Raw genomic sequence first — 15429 nt, 5'->3', positions numbered from 1 at the left:
CAAGCACATTCCCAAAGTTAGTATGAGACTGAGCAAGAGGCAAATTTGCCAGCAGGCTTTTAGATGCTATGGTTATAAAACCAGATAAATCTTGAAAACAGAGCTGAGTTAAACAAAGTATACATAAATACACACACATATATTTATGAATTTAAAATTAATTATGAATGTGAAAGTTATACTTATGAACAATCTACAGCTTTGAATCAGAAGAAAACAGACAGTATCAGCTGGACAGTTTCAGCTTCCACTTATCTCTATACTTCAGAAAACATTCAATCTCAGTTTTGGATTCCAGCATAAGTATTCTGCAAATCCTAAATCCCAAGCTCTCATTCATGAGAATGAGAATGTCCCTTCAGCTCTTTTGGATCTATGAATTCACTGAAGTGAATTATCTTAAAGTTCTTTAAGAAGTTGTGCTGCTAACTGCTCCTGCTCCTTAATCTTCATAGTGGGAATATTCTCAATGACTAAAAAGCTTCAAACAAGAAAAGCAATGGTCGCTCATGCAACGGCCACTTATGCAAATGCACGAAGCAATCCAAATTAGATATGATAAACTGCATAAAATAGAAATGTTTAAAATGGCATTCCTTGATGAACTATGTAGAGTAACAATTACATAAAGAGATCATGATTAATACTTCTCAAGTCATATTAACAACACTTACTTATTATGATATGTGATAGCTGTGTATATTTCTTGGACAAATTCTGGACCTGAAGATTTCCCAAAAATTACCTACATTAAGAAGAAAAGTAACAGTAATCAGGACTACAGCATTTATTTGTCATCATCTTGTATAAATTTTAAGACAGTATTTGAAGACTTAAAATGACTCCTCAATTTTATCTTAGCTCATTGGCATAAATATCTTATTACCAAGCACCTTCCCCACAGTCCATTCAGGGTAAAACATCAGGAAAATGGAGCAGAGTTATTTCTAGAGTCACTGACTACCTCACATCACATTCTTTAGTCATGAACTAAAAACTCTGGAATCATAGGGAAAAAGTTATGGTAACCCACTTAAATACTGTCACATAGTCTTTGTCTAAGTGCTAAAAAGTGAAATTTAAAGTATTTTTAGAAGTTTTGTTTTTCAGTTGTAGCCTGTTCATTCAGAGTGAGATTCATCTCACCTTACCTTAGAGGTCCCAAGTCCCTTCAAACTCAATGAAGAGAAATAGGCATTTCTGGTGCTAGATTTGCTTCCCTAAGACATGGGCCCATGGTAAGGTCTTGAAATCCAGTAATTTAAAGGGAGCCCTGGGAGATGAGATTACACAAGAATCCCTGCACAGTGCAAGTCTATATATGTACTGAGAGGAAGGTCACTTAGAGTGGAGAGGGAAGCCAGATGAACTGTGTCTGTCCTAAGCATTTGTCAAAACCTAGTCGTAACATAGGCAGAGTTTAAAGAAACCAACAATGCAGTATTGTGCAGAAGAAGGTGTTACATTCACATGGCACAGCTCCAGCTCTGGAAGAAATGTGGCTTGGAAAACACTGCGCTGATGCTCTGATTTCAGGTCCACAGGTTATGTGGAGCAAGACTGTCAAGTACGTACTAAACAATGTCAGCACACTGAAAAAGGCTGGTTGGGTGACAGTCCTTGGTCCAACATACTGTTGGACTAAAGTTTCCTCAAAGTAGTATTTCCACTCATTTTTTCCTTCCCTAACACATAAAATCACAGAAAATTCTTGTCTCCATGTCATTTTCAAATAGCCAACAACACTGTCTGAAAATATAAAAATGAGACTGAAGCAGACATCTGGGTAGAACACTTCAAACTGAACATCTGAAGCTTGGTAAAGCTGAACAGAGGTTCTTACAGTGAGAGATGCTGAATAACCTGAACAGACAGGACTGCCTTCTCTGCTAGTAGTGTACACGTATACCCTAAGACACAGTGTGTTTCAGACATGGACTACCTACACCGCATGACTGTGCATCCATTTGTGCTCAGGCAATGAAGATCCCAACTTTTATCTTCCAGCATAATACCTGAGCATTTGTGTAAACACAGTGCATGCAGAGGAGTTACCCTGGAAAATAGACTACATCATTCTTAAACCTTAAAAGGTCTCTGACGCTCTGTGAATTTTACCCTTAGAAATTCCAACATGATACTAATGTAATATTATGTCATTCTTCTGAAAACAGGGTAGGAAGATTTAGGTAAGAGAGAGAAATATGTGTCTGGCTCCACTAGAATGACAAGTCTTTCTTGTTGTGGGTAAGGAACACAGCCCTGTTTTAGGATGAGAATGAAAGCTTCACAAGCTCTCTGATGTTAGGCTTCTTAAGGCCCCACTAGGAACTGGGAAGTAAATAAGGACTTATCTCTTCAGAGGTTTCTCAGCAATGCATGTAAACAAAAGCCTGCTAAGAAATCTCAGCATTTATTACCGGCATTGCACAGGATGGGTCTTCACCACACATAAACTGGATCTTGATGGTAATGTTTCTTGCAGAAGCCAGTCGGTTAGCAAAATTCAGCCTCTGAGGGTAAACATAGAGGAGATTTCTGGAAGAAAGATAAGGAAGAATAAAATGGGTAAATGGCAAGCATTCCTGTTTGAAAATTAAGTGCACAAATTAGCATCTTCCTGATTCCTCTCCCTGTCCTTCAATTCCACCTTCATAGTGAAAGATTTGTCAGAACTCAGTTTCAAAAGTTCACAAAGAAAGGTAATTTCTTGGTGTGACACATAGATCGTCCTATGTTTAAGGTTACACCTACACTAAGCTATGTTCTGTTGCAAACAAACTATTATCTGTGTGAACAATCTGATTTTGGAAGCGGGAAAGAATCACTCAGAGGTGATAAAAGCAAGGAAATCAACAACTGAAGTTTATACATTCGTAGCTTATAGCAAAAAATGGCATATATTTCTAGGTTATACAAATCAAAAAGCAGTATCAGTGAACCTTAGTAAATACAAATAAGAAAATTTGAAACTGTAATTCTGTAAGCTACCTCTTATTAGTAATGAATATGAATAATGCTTCGAAATAGAGCATACTTTGCTGTTTACTAGCTTCTGTATATGAACATATCACTGAACATAAAAAGCAGCTTTAATTTCTGTGGGGAATTTGGCAGCATAGATGGTCTTCTGACGTATAATTCTAATAGAAGAGTAAAAATATTAATAGAAAGATTTTTCTCTGATTAAGTTTATGGCAAATCTGAGATTTCAGCTAGACCTAGATTATATGCAGATTCTGGAATAGTGATGATGTCTCTTTACTGTCTTGTTTTCCCAGTCTGGCATGGGATTCTCACTGTTTGTCCTCTGAGTGTAAGGAATAAGAGTAGTGTTGGAGGAAACATGCCGGCGTTCAGTGAGAAACAATGAGGACTACTCATGGACTTTCATGCTTTCTTTTTGTGTGTGCCAGTCAGAAGCTGCACAGAATTGCACTGTCCTTATCACAGGTATCTCCTCAGTACCTCTGTCAGCTGAAAAAGTCACACAGTCTTGGAAAATACTGTCATTAAGTCAGACAGTCCATCTTCCATTTATTGTATCCCAAGACCTGGAAAACTGTGGTTTATTCTCCTGATTGCCACTTGTCACAACATGACAGTATTCTTCAACTACACAGTCCAAGCTACTTTTTTTAACCAACATGTGTAACATAGGACATGGCATGCCTTAGTAAAAAAACTAGCAAGTAACTTGCCTTTCCCTTCATTCAGAATGGTACTTCTGCCTGTCACACTACTGCACTCACTTACTACCTTATGTGCAATTTCTGCTTTGCCAAATTCTCTGCCAGATGATGTTAAGGAAAGCTAAGTGAAAGAGAGAAATATATTGGTAACCTCTACTGAATTATACTTGGGGGACTGACATATCAAATGAAGAATATTGTCAATACTACATCTGCCAGAAGTGAAGAAATACATGTAGGGAAGGTTGAATAATACGGTCATTGCTTCATTAATCTGCAGCCTAGGACAAGATGTCACAAATCTATATAATGTACCTGAGCACTGGATTTTACTTTTAGATGTGACTTGAGATGAAAGATATGTAAAAACACAGAGAGCTCTCTGCTGACTACACAACCAAGGAAGCATTATTCCAGCAAGTACTGGACTGAAAAGATAAAGCTTGTGCCATTTATGCTCAAGCAGTTTTAGGGATCTTGCTTACATGTGTATTAAACCCATCAGCACTGAGGAAGAACAGAGGCAAATGCTGACTCCGGATATCCTGCAGATACGAAAGTGATGGCTGACATTTAAAGCAGGAAGGTGAGAAGATGACCAAAAGATGTTCCCTCACACAGCCATGAATTGTAGACCCATTGCTGACCACTGCCTAAGTGCTACTGCGTGCACTCCATCCATACACTCCAAAAGACTGAGGGGAAGCAAAGACAAGGAGCATTTTCACATGGCAGTTAGCAGGGCCATTGGGGCAGCAAATACTGTCTTTTAAATAACAGGACAGCTAGGATGCCCATAAGGATGTGGTAGGCTCCAGGAGGCATTGGACCCCAAGTTTCTGCACTGAGCAGAAATACAGCAACATGTCACAGCAAACACTTTTGGTCAGTGTGATTAAATTTCTCCCTTCACTCTCCCTGCAGAAAGTGCAGGGCTCTAACTCCAGATACAGTCGGATGTGCTTAAAAAAACAGAAGAGCCATTCAAGGGACAGCATGAGTCTACAAAAGCCATGGCAGAACACCCAGTGTCACTGAGAATACAGTCCCAAAGGCCAGCAGCGTCCTGGGTGAGGCACAGATCCAAACAGCTCCTGCAGGTCAGAGACTGACCCAGCAGAGTGATAAGAGACTATTTCAGAATCAGTTACCTCCTGGGAAAGATTAAGGTCCCCCTAGCCTGGCACAGGACACCACACGGCAATTCTCAGGCAAATTTGCGGACCTTCCTACACTTTCATAGTGCTTAGCAGTGATTTAATCATTTCCCATGGGCAAAACAACACAGACCTACCCTCTGCCAAAAAAAAATCTATTCAGAGTTTCAACTCTGTGGCCATTCTTATTGAATATTCCTGTTTGTAAATATTGCTTGTGCATAGATGCACATGAAAGAATCCTCCTCCTTGCTAGATTACATCTCATGTGAGGTGTCAACAAGTGCATCTCAAACTTCTTATGAATATTAGGCATCTTCATTGGTGACTGTGATGAGACTTCCACACACAGCAAAACTCAACATATGTGCAATTAGTCCCTACTGATACAAAGTAGAAATGTTCTGTATGAGGAGTTATGGATGAGTTAACATTGACATTTAAAACTTATGGTACTAGACACAAAAACTGATGCACCCATTAGTTATAATTTTCAATATTTGTTGATTCTTCCACAATTTTGGTGGAGAGCCTCCAGGAACAAAAAGATTAAAAATTAAAAAGTACATCACAGATGTTTAACCAAACATGGAAACTGTTTTAGTCAGCCATTGACTAGGAAAATAGCACAGTGACAGAACTTCAACATGTCACATTCAAGAGGATGTGTATGAGTTATATATTCTGTATTTTAGGATGGATAATTTAGAGAATAGTTTGAATGATTTTTTCTCATGTTGGTAAAATTTTGACTCATCTGAAGAGTTGGTGGACAGATCTAAAACTAGACCAAAGGCCTGTAGAAGACTCACATGTAGTAAATATGCTCTCTCTGGATTCCATGGGCAGAGAGGCAGAGAGGAGCAGATAATGCTGTGAGAGCAATAACAGGAGTAAGACACCATTATTCATCAATAATCCTTCCTCACCCGAAACAAGTCAAGGATGGGGTAGAATGATTCCACCAAAGCGGAAGGCCTCCAGCTCACACTGCAGACTACAACAAGTCTGAGAACACTGCTAAGTGGTTTGCAATTAAATGAAACGAAACCATAAAGAAAAGGGCTTTTTATTCCCTTCCTCCAAAAATCCCCCAAGCCTTAGGTACTACCCCTATCATAGACAGGACTTCCTGTGCCTGGTTAAGCTGAGTTACTGCTGTAGTGATATGACAAATTCCTCTTCCTCAGCACCAACATTTCATAGTGGCAGTAAACAGCATCATTTTCATTTATATTTAATGAGAAAATAAAATGACAAACAAACTTTAAATTATATGATTTTTCCTATTAAAAATAGAGGGGTATGAAAGAAATAAATCTTGGAATGTTTTGACATTTTCAGGGAAATATTTTTATTAAAGAAATGTAAGTACACAACAAAAAGAAGTGCTCAATTTCACAGTGCACAAAGAAAGTGGGCTGGCTGATCTCTCTGGCATAAATCAGAAATAGCATCATTTAATATAATGGCATTACACCAGTAAAAAAAAAAGCTTGCAAGACCTGAGTTCAAAGACTATAACAGAAGGCTCCACTTTTCCTATCACAAAGCAAAAAGCTATTATCAAAAAAAAAAAACCAAAAAAACCTCATCCCTCTGAAATACCTTTGACAACCTCCCCCCCCCAATGTCCACATGTGTAGCACTGGTGAAAGGAAAATGGTTTGCAGACTTATAATCAAAAATTAGAAAACATTAAACTACATTTAGCACCATGATACACATCTATGAATAAATGTTGTCAAACTGCTTAAATAAGACAGGATGATTCTACTTTTCAGATAAGAGGAAAGGAAATAAAGTAACATTAAACACTTCATATTTGGCTCTATTCAAATTCAGAGCTACTTCTCATGGGTTAGTTTCATCTCAGACTCAAAATGGTATTCGCCATGTGGGGAACTAAGCAACAAGAACTGCATGACAGTTAAATTAAGGAAAGGGCCATAGGGCTGCACAGTGGGCTCTGGACAGGCTGGATCAATGGTCCAAGGCCAATGGTGTGAGGTTCAACAAAGCCAAGTGCCCTTGGTTCACAACAACCCCAGGCAGCTCCACAGGCTGGGGCAGAGTGGCTGCAAAGCTGCCCACAGGAAAAGGACCTGGGGGTGCTGGTGCCAGCAGCTGAACATGAGCCAGGGTGTGCCCAGGTGGCCAAGAAGGCCAATGGCATCCTGGCCTGTACCAGCAACAGTGTGGCCAGCAGGACCAGGGGAGGGATTGTCCCCCCGTACTCAGCACTGGTGAGGGCACACCTCAAATTCCATGTTCAGTTCTGGGCCCCTCACTGCAAGAAGGACATGGAGGTGCTGAACTGTGTCCACAGAAGGGCAACAGAGCTGATGATGGCTCTGGAGCACAAGTCCTCTAAGGACCAGCTGATGGAGCTGGGGTTGTTTAGCCTGCAGAGAAGGCGGCTCGGGGGAACCTTGTCACTCTCTACAACTGCTTGAAAGGAGGTTGTAGCCAGCAGAGGGTTGGCCTCTTCTCCCAAGTAGCAAGCAACAGGACAAGAAGAAATAGCCTCAAGTTGCCCCAGGGGAGGTTTAAATTGAATATCAGGAAATATTTCTTCACCTAAAGATGTGTCAAGCATTGGCAGGCTATCCAGGGAAGTTGTGAAATGACATGTAGATGTGCTGCTTAAGGGACATGGCTTAGGGGTCAACTCGGCAGTGCCAGGCTTCCAGCTGGACTTGATGTTCATCAGCCTACATCACCTAACTATGCTTTTGCACACCAAACAGAGCACTGGCATGATTGTGAGGCAAAACCATCTCAGATGTGGTGTGATTAGGTGATTCTGGATTGCAGAGAAAGAGGTGCCTCCAGTGGTACTGCACAAACACTAGTGTTATTTCCTGGCCCCACCAAGTTCCAGACTCTGCTCTTTCAGAATGTTTACAAAACTTCCTCATCTGACTTACCAGGGAATTATTGCTGGAGTTCATTAACACTTTCAGTTGGCAACTTTACTTTCTCAGTCCAAATACGCTTATTGTCACAAGGTAGTCAAACTGTAATCTAGCATTTCTACATTGTTTAAAATTTCTAACTAATTGTCTTTAGAGTTTTGTTTGGATATTATCTGATTGATTACAGCATAACACTACTTATGGCATGTCAGCAGCATCTACCATTGATTGACTAACTAAGGTAAAGATTAATGAAAGCAACCATTCTTCATAGATGTTGTCTTCACTATTACAAGTTAGGCTGAACAAATCCTTCTTTCTTTTGTTGCCATGACTTTTACTTAGGGTGAAAATCAAAATAGAGACTTAAAAGAAAAAGTTAAGCATGCTGGGTGTGATCTGAAAGAGTATGACTGTTGAGCGATAGCAAGCATTTCCTCTAATGTGGATGTACGTATTCAATACAGACACCCTGGCAACTGAAAGATAGTGTGTGGAGACACCCAAACTTGCTTTAGGGAGAAGCACAAATTAATTTTTGGCACGGTGGCTTTGATATTCATTATGTCTGGCTGCAGAAGTGAGAACTTGGTGAGAACTAAAGAGAGAATATTCTGTGCAGACTCAACTGTTGTTCCAGCTCAGAAACACAGTGGTTGCTAATGGTTTTTTGTCAGAAGCAAACCTTTAGATGCTATGAGGCTGCACACTGGAATTGACATTTGCTAAGGCCAGACAATGAGTAGGAAGGTTAAAGTTCTGTCTTATTTTTTAATTAAACGAAAAAAAGGCGTATTTGCTCATGTTCATTTACATTTCCACTTTCAATTCTATAAAAACTACTTTCCCTATAGAAATGTCTGCATTAAAGTTCTACCACCATCCAATTCTATCTTTGATACACAGAGGAGACAGAATCACCAGAACTCTCTGCATTTTAGTTTACTGGTGCTGTGAGCTGACCTCAGGAGTTTGTGCTGTGGCAGAGCCCAGGAATAACTCCTTCAAAACTTCTCAGGAGGCTATAGCCAAACTGGCTTACTTATGTGCCTGCCGATACCACACTGCAAGTCGTTATTGTAAGATAAGATTTGCCACTTCCTCTCTTTGCTTTCCTTTAAAGCTGAGACCCAAACCCAGGTGTCACCAACAGCCAAACAGATCTCTAGTTTTCTGTGAAGTGTGGAGCATCTCCCTGGCATATATTAGTTTGCCACAGTGCAGTTCTGAGTTGTACAGAACCACAAGCCTTGCCCTTCCCTGCTCCCCTCCTGGGCTGGGTCAGGTGAGCGGGTGGGAGAGCTGGCTCTTTGCTAATCTCCACTGCAAGAAATTAATAAGCTTTACATCACTTTATTCAGTGCCTTTATTCTGTGATTCCTTATTGATAGTCACATTTTTGCCACTAATACAGTATCTAGCTACTGTTTTAGGGATCAGAAACACCCCTTAGAATAGTGTCACCTACAATTACTGTTAGAAGCATTATGCTTTGCTCCCATGTCTTGACTAACACAATGGTCAGATGAAAGCCATTATTTCAAGTTATTTCTGTATCTATAATACTGCAATACACCCCATCAGAATTACTGTCAGCTATTACTACAACATTGCTCACTAGCAATGAAATACTGCACAAACATCTTGAAACACATTCTTCCGATGCTAATTTCTTATACGACACTAACATGTTCCACACTACTAAGAAATACATGATGGGAATTGCTCAGTTGCATGCTACTGAGCACTGTGATCACCTTGAAACAACCAGAACAGAACAGATTTAAAGAAATTAAATTACACAGCCTAGAGTGCTCATTCATAGTTAAAAAGTTCACAGAGCAACACATTATTTCCTCAGATACTCAGCTGACTCAAATTAACAATAGAAACCACTGAGCATAAACATTTACCAGAAGTGTTAAAAATCGTAATAAAATCTACTGGAAAAAAACCCAAACAAACGAACACAGAGGAGGAAAGCTAGCTTGCTAGCTAGCTAGGTAGATAGACAGATAGATGCCAAGTCAATGACAGTTGTTAAACGGGTTTTTTTATCTTACAGAAAATTTTTCAAAAGACAACACAATTAGATTAGTAAACACATCATGGAATATCCTACAGGTATTTTATCTTGTAATGGCTAGGAAGACTAAATCATCAGCCCAAAACATGGCCTTTAGCCTTTTTTTTTTACTATTTTAGGTTTCTATTTCTTAAAAAAAATCTGAATCACGTTTTTAAAGAAATATTAAAAATATATGTTATTTCTTACCTATAAATGGTATGGGGAACATACACTTCTCTAACTGGGAATTCCAAAATCTCTTTGTGAGGACGATTACGGTTTTCTGAAAACGGCTTCAGTGGGAGTAGTTCTGGTGTCAGACAATAACCAATGTTTTCTGGAGCTGGGGAAATCTCCACTTTCAGTTTTCCTTTAAATTAAATCACAAAATCTTAGCAAAAAAATAAAAAATAATCAGTGTATAATAAAAGAAAAAAATTAAAACAATATGTAAGGTTACACAGCAACCATGCAGAAATAAGAACTGGTTCTTGGGCTGCATGAGAAGGAAAGCATATGGGCAGAAAGATACAGAGGACGTAGCCTACACACATCCTTTCACATCAGGGCAACACACAGCTCTTTATGTCTACCCTGCAATATTACAAAGAAAATACAAAGAAAGAAGGAGTATTATATGCTGGCTGATGTTCTAGTGTCTTTCACACACAAGTAACATAACATTTGTCTGGGAGACAAACAACAGGGGTGCTGTCTAATACAGTTTTCTCTTACTCCCCCTCAGATTCTGCCCTGATTAATCTCTGCCAAAATAGGCACCACCCACCAGGAAAACTAGGCTTTCTGTGGTGAGCAGTTACACAGTTAATACTGATAACATTTACCCCGGTATAAACAGACTGTCAATTTAAATTCTCTGCTGTGATAAGTGAAAACTGTTTGTGGAGCTCAGACTTGTCATTCTGGCCATCAGCTAGAAAGGAAAAACAGCTTTGCCTTCACATTTTTTAAGGTTCCTCCACACTGCAGAAGAGGTTGAACCGTAATTTACTTAAAAAGAAAAATTAAGCTGGCTGGTGTTTGACAGTAGCTAAACACTGCCTGTACTTCTCTATTCTGTTAACCAATGCTGACCCAAATACCAAGCTAAGGTGAAATGTGTATACATTTTCATCTCTCTCTATATAATAGGAACCATTTCAAAGTATTGCAGGGAAGTAGCACGGATCCTAGAAAGTTGCTTTAAAGCACTGTCTTCAAACAGTTTGAATAATAACAAAAGATACCCAGTACATACACTGTAAATTAGGGAGAAAAGCGAATAATTTAAAAATATCAAGCTGAATCTAAATCTCCATACTCATTCATGCAGAAAAAAAATTCTAAAGCATCTGTGTTTAGGCAGACATCAGGAAACCAAGAAGTTCCACAATAGCACGTACTATAGGCTTTAAACCCAAGCGAAATGTATTCTGGGGCTGGAATTTACAGAACCGTTTAGGGGAGAAATATACATACACCACCTTCCATCCAAAATTAATAATGTACCTGGCAAAGTCTTAATTCTTCTTTGCAAGGAAGATGATCTTTTGAAGTCAGCTAAAAATTTAAACAGATCTTCATCACTGAGCCTGTCTCCTTCCTATCAAGAGAAAGACAAATATCAGTACCTTTGTAACAATACTCCATAACATGGAGAAAGCTTTGGGAGTGAACCATGCCCTTGAGGCATCCAAAGCAAGTGGGTTACGATTCACTTGACTGCAGTTATCCTCTGTTCCCACACATATATCATGGGTAGCTTTTCCCAACATAATCCATATTACGTAGATGAAAAATGCCTTATGAAATCAGAACTAAAGAGAATCTCATACCTGTTTGAAGAAGGTGCCAAGGGTCAGAGAGATTGTTTTGAAGTTTGATGCTGGATAGTTGTCCTCTGAGTTGAAACTTCTCTCAGAAAGTCTTCTTGCCTGTAGCAGTGTTGCCTTTTTGTCACTACTGGATCCTTTCCCTTCAAATGGAAATTAAATAAATCATCATCTTGTTTTTTGCTTTTTGTTGCAGTACAAAGATTCTCGGAATACACTAGAAAACCACAGGAACATTTCACCAACATCAGAGGATAGAGCACCTAAAACATTCTGCTCCTTTTATTTCAGACTATGTGAAATAGTGGAATATTAGGACACACCTATTGAATTGACATTATTTCTGCTGCAGAGCAAAAGTTTATTTAAATTTTTAGTTCATGGGTTATAAAGCACATTGGTCAATTGAACAATGGTCCTGCCTACCAAACTGAGATATTTGCTCAGTATTGCTAGCTAACTCCATGGGGCAAAAGGAATTTTACTTCTACAAAGCCAGTGTTCAATGAAAATTGGGCTTAAACAATGAAAGAGTATTTAGCAGACATAAAAATAAATATGTGGAGATGACATGGTGAGCACAATTAATCTGTAAGCGTTCACAGGACTGAAAAGGAAAGCTGACAAGACATGACTTTGAACCTGTGATTCACTTTTGATGCCAGAGTGAATAACATTGTTTCCAATACCCAGTCCTACTGAAGAGTCATTTTGCCTTACTTAGAGAAGTTAGACAAATACCGTTTAAACCTTCGCCTTCTTGTACTTCTCGTTCAAGTGTTGAAAGGTTGAAGAAATTACTTAGGCTTATGGGAATCCAGGCAAATGGCATTCTGTATTTCCCCAACCTCTGACAAAACGACTCAGCTTGTGCTTTCAGTTTTTCAATCTTCTCTTTTGTCTGAGACAAAGAAAACAATGACTGTTTAAAAAGCAATCAGTTACTGTAATGCCGCCATAGATAAAATTGTAAGTTATGTATTTACAGTTCACTAAATAATGTGCATTGGTATCTCTCATATTTTCCTGCTACATCACTGACAGAACTGTAGCTGTTTTGATTTCTTTTCAATGAGTTCATCGGTATTATAGAAATGGAGAAGGCCAATCTTTTTGTAGTAATCTTCAAATCCAGAATGAACAACCACCATGAAATTTTAGCAGGTTCTACTTCTTTCATCAGATACAGAAAAAATAGTCTATTGAAAGCAATATGCTGAAGATGAGACATGTGGAAGCCCAGCAAACATTGTCAGTCTGTTCCAGGGAGGCAAATGACCATGAATTCCTTGAACAGAACTCTCTGGACAACAGTACTGAACTGGACAGCTGCACACTACAACAGGCCGTCTGCCCATCCAAAACAATAGCACGTCTCTGAGGCATAAATATTTCTGCTAATTCTACATTTCAGTCATCTCCTTTGCTCACCCCTATCAGCTTCATGACTCAAGACTCTATCAGTATTGATTTCCAAAGGAGTCAGTAGCGGTAATGCACCTTGCCTTCTCCTGATTTCTTTCTGTTGGTCACAGACATCAAACTGCTTGCACCATGGATGCTCTAACTGGCTTTTCCTGCAGTGTTTTTGGTATTCCATCCTATTTCAAAGAGTCTGCTCTTTCTCTGTTTTTTTTTGGTTTGTTTTTTGGGGTTTTTTTTTGAGCATGCGTTTTTTGATCTAAAACAGCTATTTACTTACCTTGCCAGCCTCACTTTCTTTAAGGACCATGTAGGGTTCTGCACAGTCTCCGATTTCTCCTTGCTGAAGCACTTTTTCTATCTACAAAAAGCAGTAAAATAAGACACTCACAAGGAAAAAATGTCATCCAAATAGTAACATGTTGTTTCTCTAGCAATTTGAAAGAGCCTGCCTGGATATATAGCAGTATATAATGTCTTAAAACTGTCTTTATGGAGTAACTGATACTAAGTTTCCTAGTTTTCCATCTGTTAGAAAGCAGAAAACATATATATGTATGTGGCAACACCGCCAATCACTTACTACTGCATTTTCACTGAAATCAGGATAATTAACATATTCCAAATGAAGTGTTTCAGGCTAACTCAGTTTCAGAATTAAGCAAACAAAAGGATGCAAAGTGCACTAAACCAATGCCAAAAAACCTCCACAGAAGTAAATAAAATTTTTGAAAGTGCCTTATTTCACTATACTCTTAATTTCCCTTAGGCAGAGATAGGAAATTCTACATACTTGGTAGAACTGGTACACGGGATATTAATATAACTTCTTAGCTTGAGAATGAGATATACCACTGGACTCATACTACTACTAAAACCTATCAGAATTCATCTCATCTAGACAAAAGCCATGTTTGTCAGTTCCATGAACTCAGACAACAGGGACAGCTGAGAACAGGCAGAATAGTGTCAAAGTAGCACTGCAACATACCTTTATTACCAGATATATATCTGATGAGGGATAAGTGACAGAAAATACTGCTGATCTTGCCTGAGTAGACAAGTCAATGGAGGGTGTATGAGAACGCAAGAATCCTCTTAATGAATCAGGATTGAGGTCACAATGAAAATTTTCTGAGATCTTGAAAAGAAAACAAGGATTAAAATATATTTTAAAGCAAAAATGCTTCAAATTTTATTTTAAAACAAGTCAAAAGTTGTAACTACAACTACAAAATAAACAATTGCAAGCATGTGACTTCGACCGAATAAAAAGAATCCTGGATAAGACTGCCTGTGTAAAAAAGTTGCAAGTTTTTTGTAAGTTTTCCTAAATTATTACTCCAGAGATAAACACCCAGGCCAACTGGACAAAAATATTGTATACACACTTACCTTTTTTCTTTCCTTTATGTCATAGAGAGCTATGCATGCAAACAAAGGTTCTATCTCTATATCAAACCTGTTAGGGAAAAACACACAAGACACTGACTGATACTGCACTCATATGGCTATGTATAACAAAAAAAAATGGAAGGGTTATATTTTGACTGGCACTTTCATTAAAAAATACAGAGAAATACTTAGTTCCAGACCTCAGCTCTCTCGAAGTCTTGAGGATTTTTTTTACTAGTGCATTATATCAGATAATTTCAACAGGGAGAGAAGGGTAGTAAACTGCATGAAATGTATTTTCTAAATTTGACAGGAAGGTGGTCTCAGAGATCCATTAAGAATTATCGTATTTTGATTTTTTTTTTTTTCTGTTTATGAAGTTGTGCTGGTTTTGGCTGGGGCAGAATTAATTTTCTTCAGAGTGGGGCTAGAGTTTTGGATTTGTGCTGAACACAGGCTTGATAATATAAAGATGTTTTTGCTGCTGCTCAGCAGGGCTTGCCCAAAACTAAGGCCTTTCTGCTTTTGGTACTGCCACACTAGTGAGGAGACTGGGGGTGCTTAGGGGATTGGGAGGAGACACAGGACAGGCGACCCAAACTAACCAAAGGGATAATCCAGACCACATGGCAACATGCACAGAATATAAGTGGGGGGTAAAAGGAGCAAAAGGGAGAAATCTGGAGTGAGATGGTGTTTGTCTTCCCAAGTCACCGTTTTCCTCTCCTGGAAATGGATGAACACCTGCCTGCCCTTGGGAAGCTGTGAGTTAATTCCTTGTTTTCCTTTGCTTGTCTTTCCACTATTACACTTTCCACCACTTGCTTTTCCTATTAAATTGTCTATATCTCAGCTCATGAGTTCTCCAGATTTACTCTTCAGATTCTCTCCCCGATCCTGTTGGGTGGAGGAGTGAGCGAATGGCTGTGTGGGGCTTGGCTGCTG

At 38.9% G+C, this 15429-nt stretch overlaps 1 protein-coding gene across 1 annotated transcript in view; it reads right to left on the bottom strand.

Moving 5' to 3' along the window:
- DOCK8 (dedicator of cytokinesis 8) overlaps positions 1-15429 on the bottom strand; it is a 78670-nt gene that overhangs the window by 43697 nt on the left and 19544 nt on the right. Inside the window, exons 9-17 of the mRNA XM_008638643.2 lie at positions 14485-14551; positions 14081-14230; positions 13370-13450; positions 12409-12568; positions 11671-11810; positions 11345-11438; positions 10043-10205; positions 2421-2538; positions 675-745 (exon numbers count right to left, since the gene is read on the bottom strand). Of these exons, the coding sequence (XP_008636865.1) occupies positions 675-745; positions 2421-2538; positions 10043-10205; positions 11345-11438; positions 11671-11810; positions 12409-12568; positions 13370-13450; positions 14081-14230; positions 14485-14551 (1044 nt within the window). The remainder of the gene's footprint in view (positions 1-674; positions 746-2420; positions 2539-10042; positions 10206-11344; positions 11439-11670; positions 11811-12408; positions 12569-13369; positions 13451-14080; positions 14231-14484; positions 14552-15429) is intronic.

The sequence above is a fragment of the Corvus brachyrhynchos genome, unplaced genomic scaffold (assembly GCF_000691975.1).
Source record: "Corvus brachyrhynchos isolate BGI_N302 unplaced genomic scaffold, ASM69197v1 scaffold467, whole genome shotgun sequence".
Lineage (NCBI taxonomy): Eukaryota > Metazoa > Chordata > Aves > Passeriformes > Corvidae > Corvus > Corvus brachyrhynchos.
This window is presented reverse-complemented; position numbering and strand designations above follow the sequence as displayed.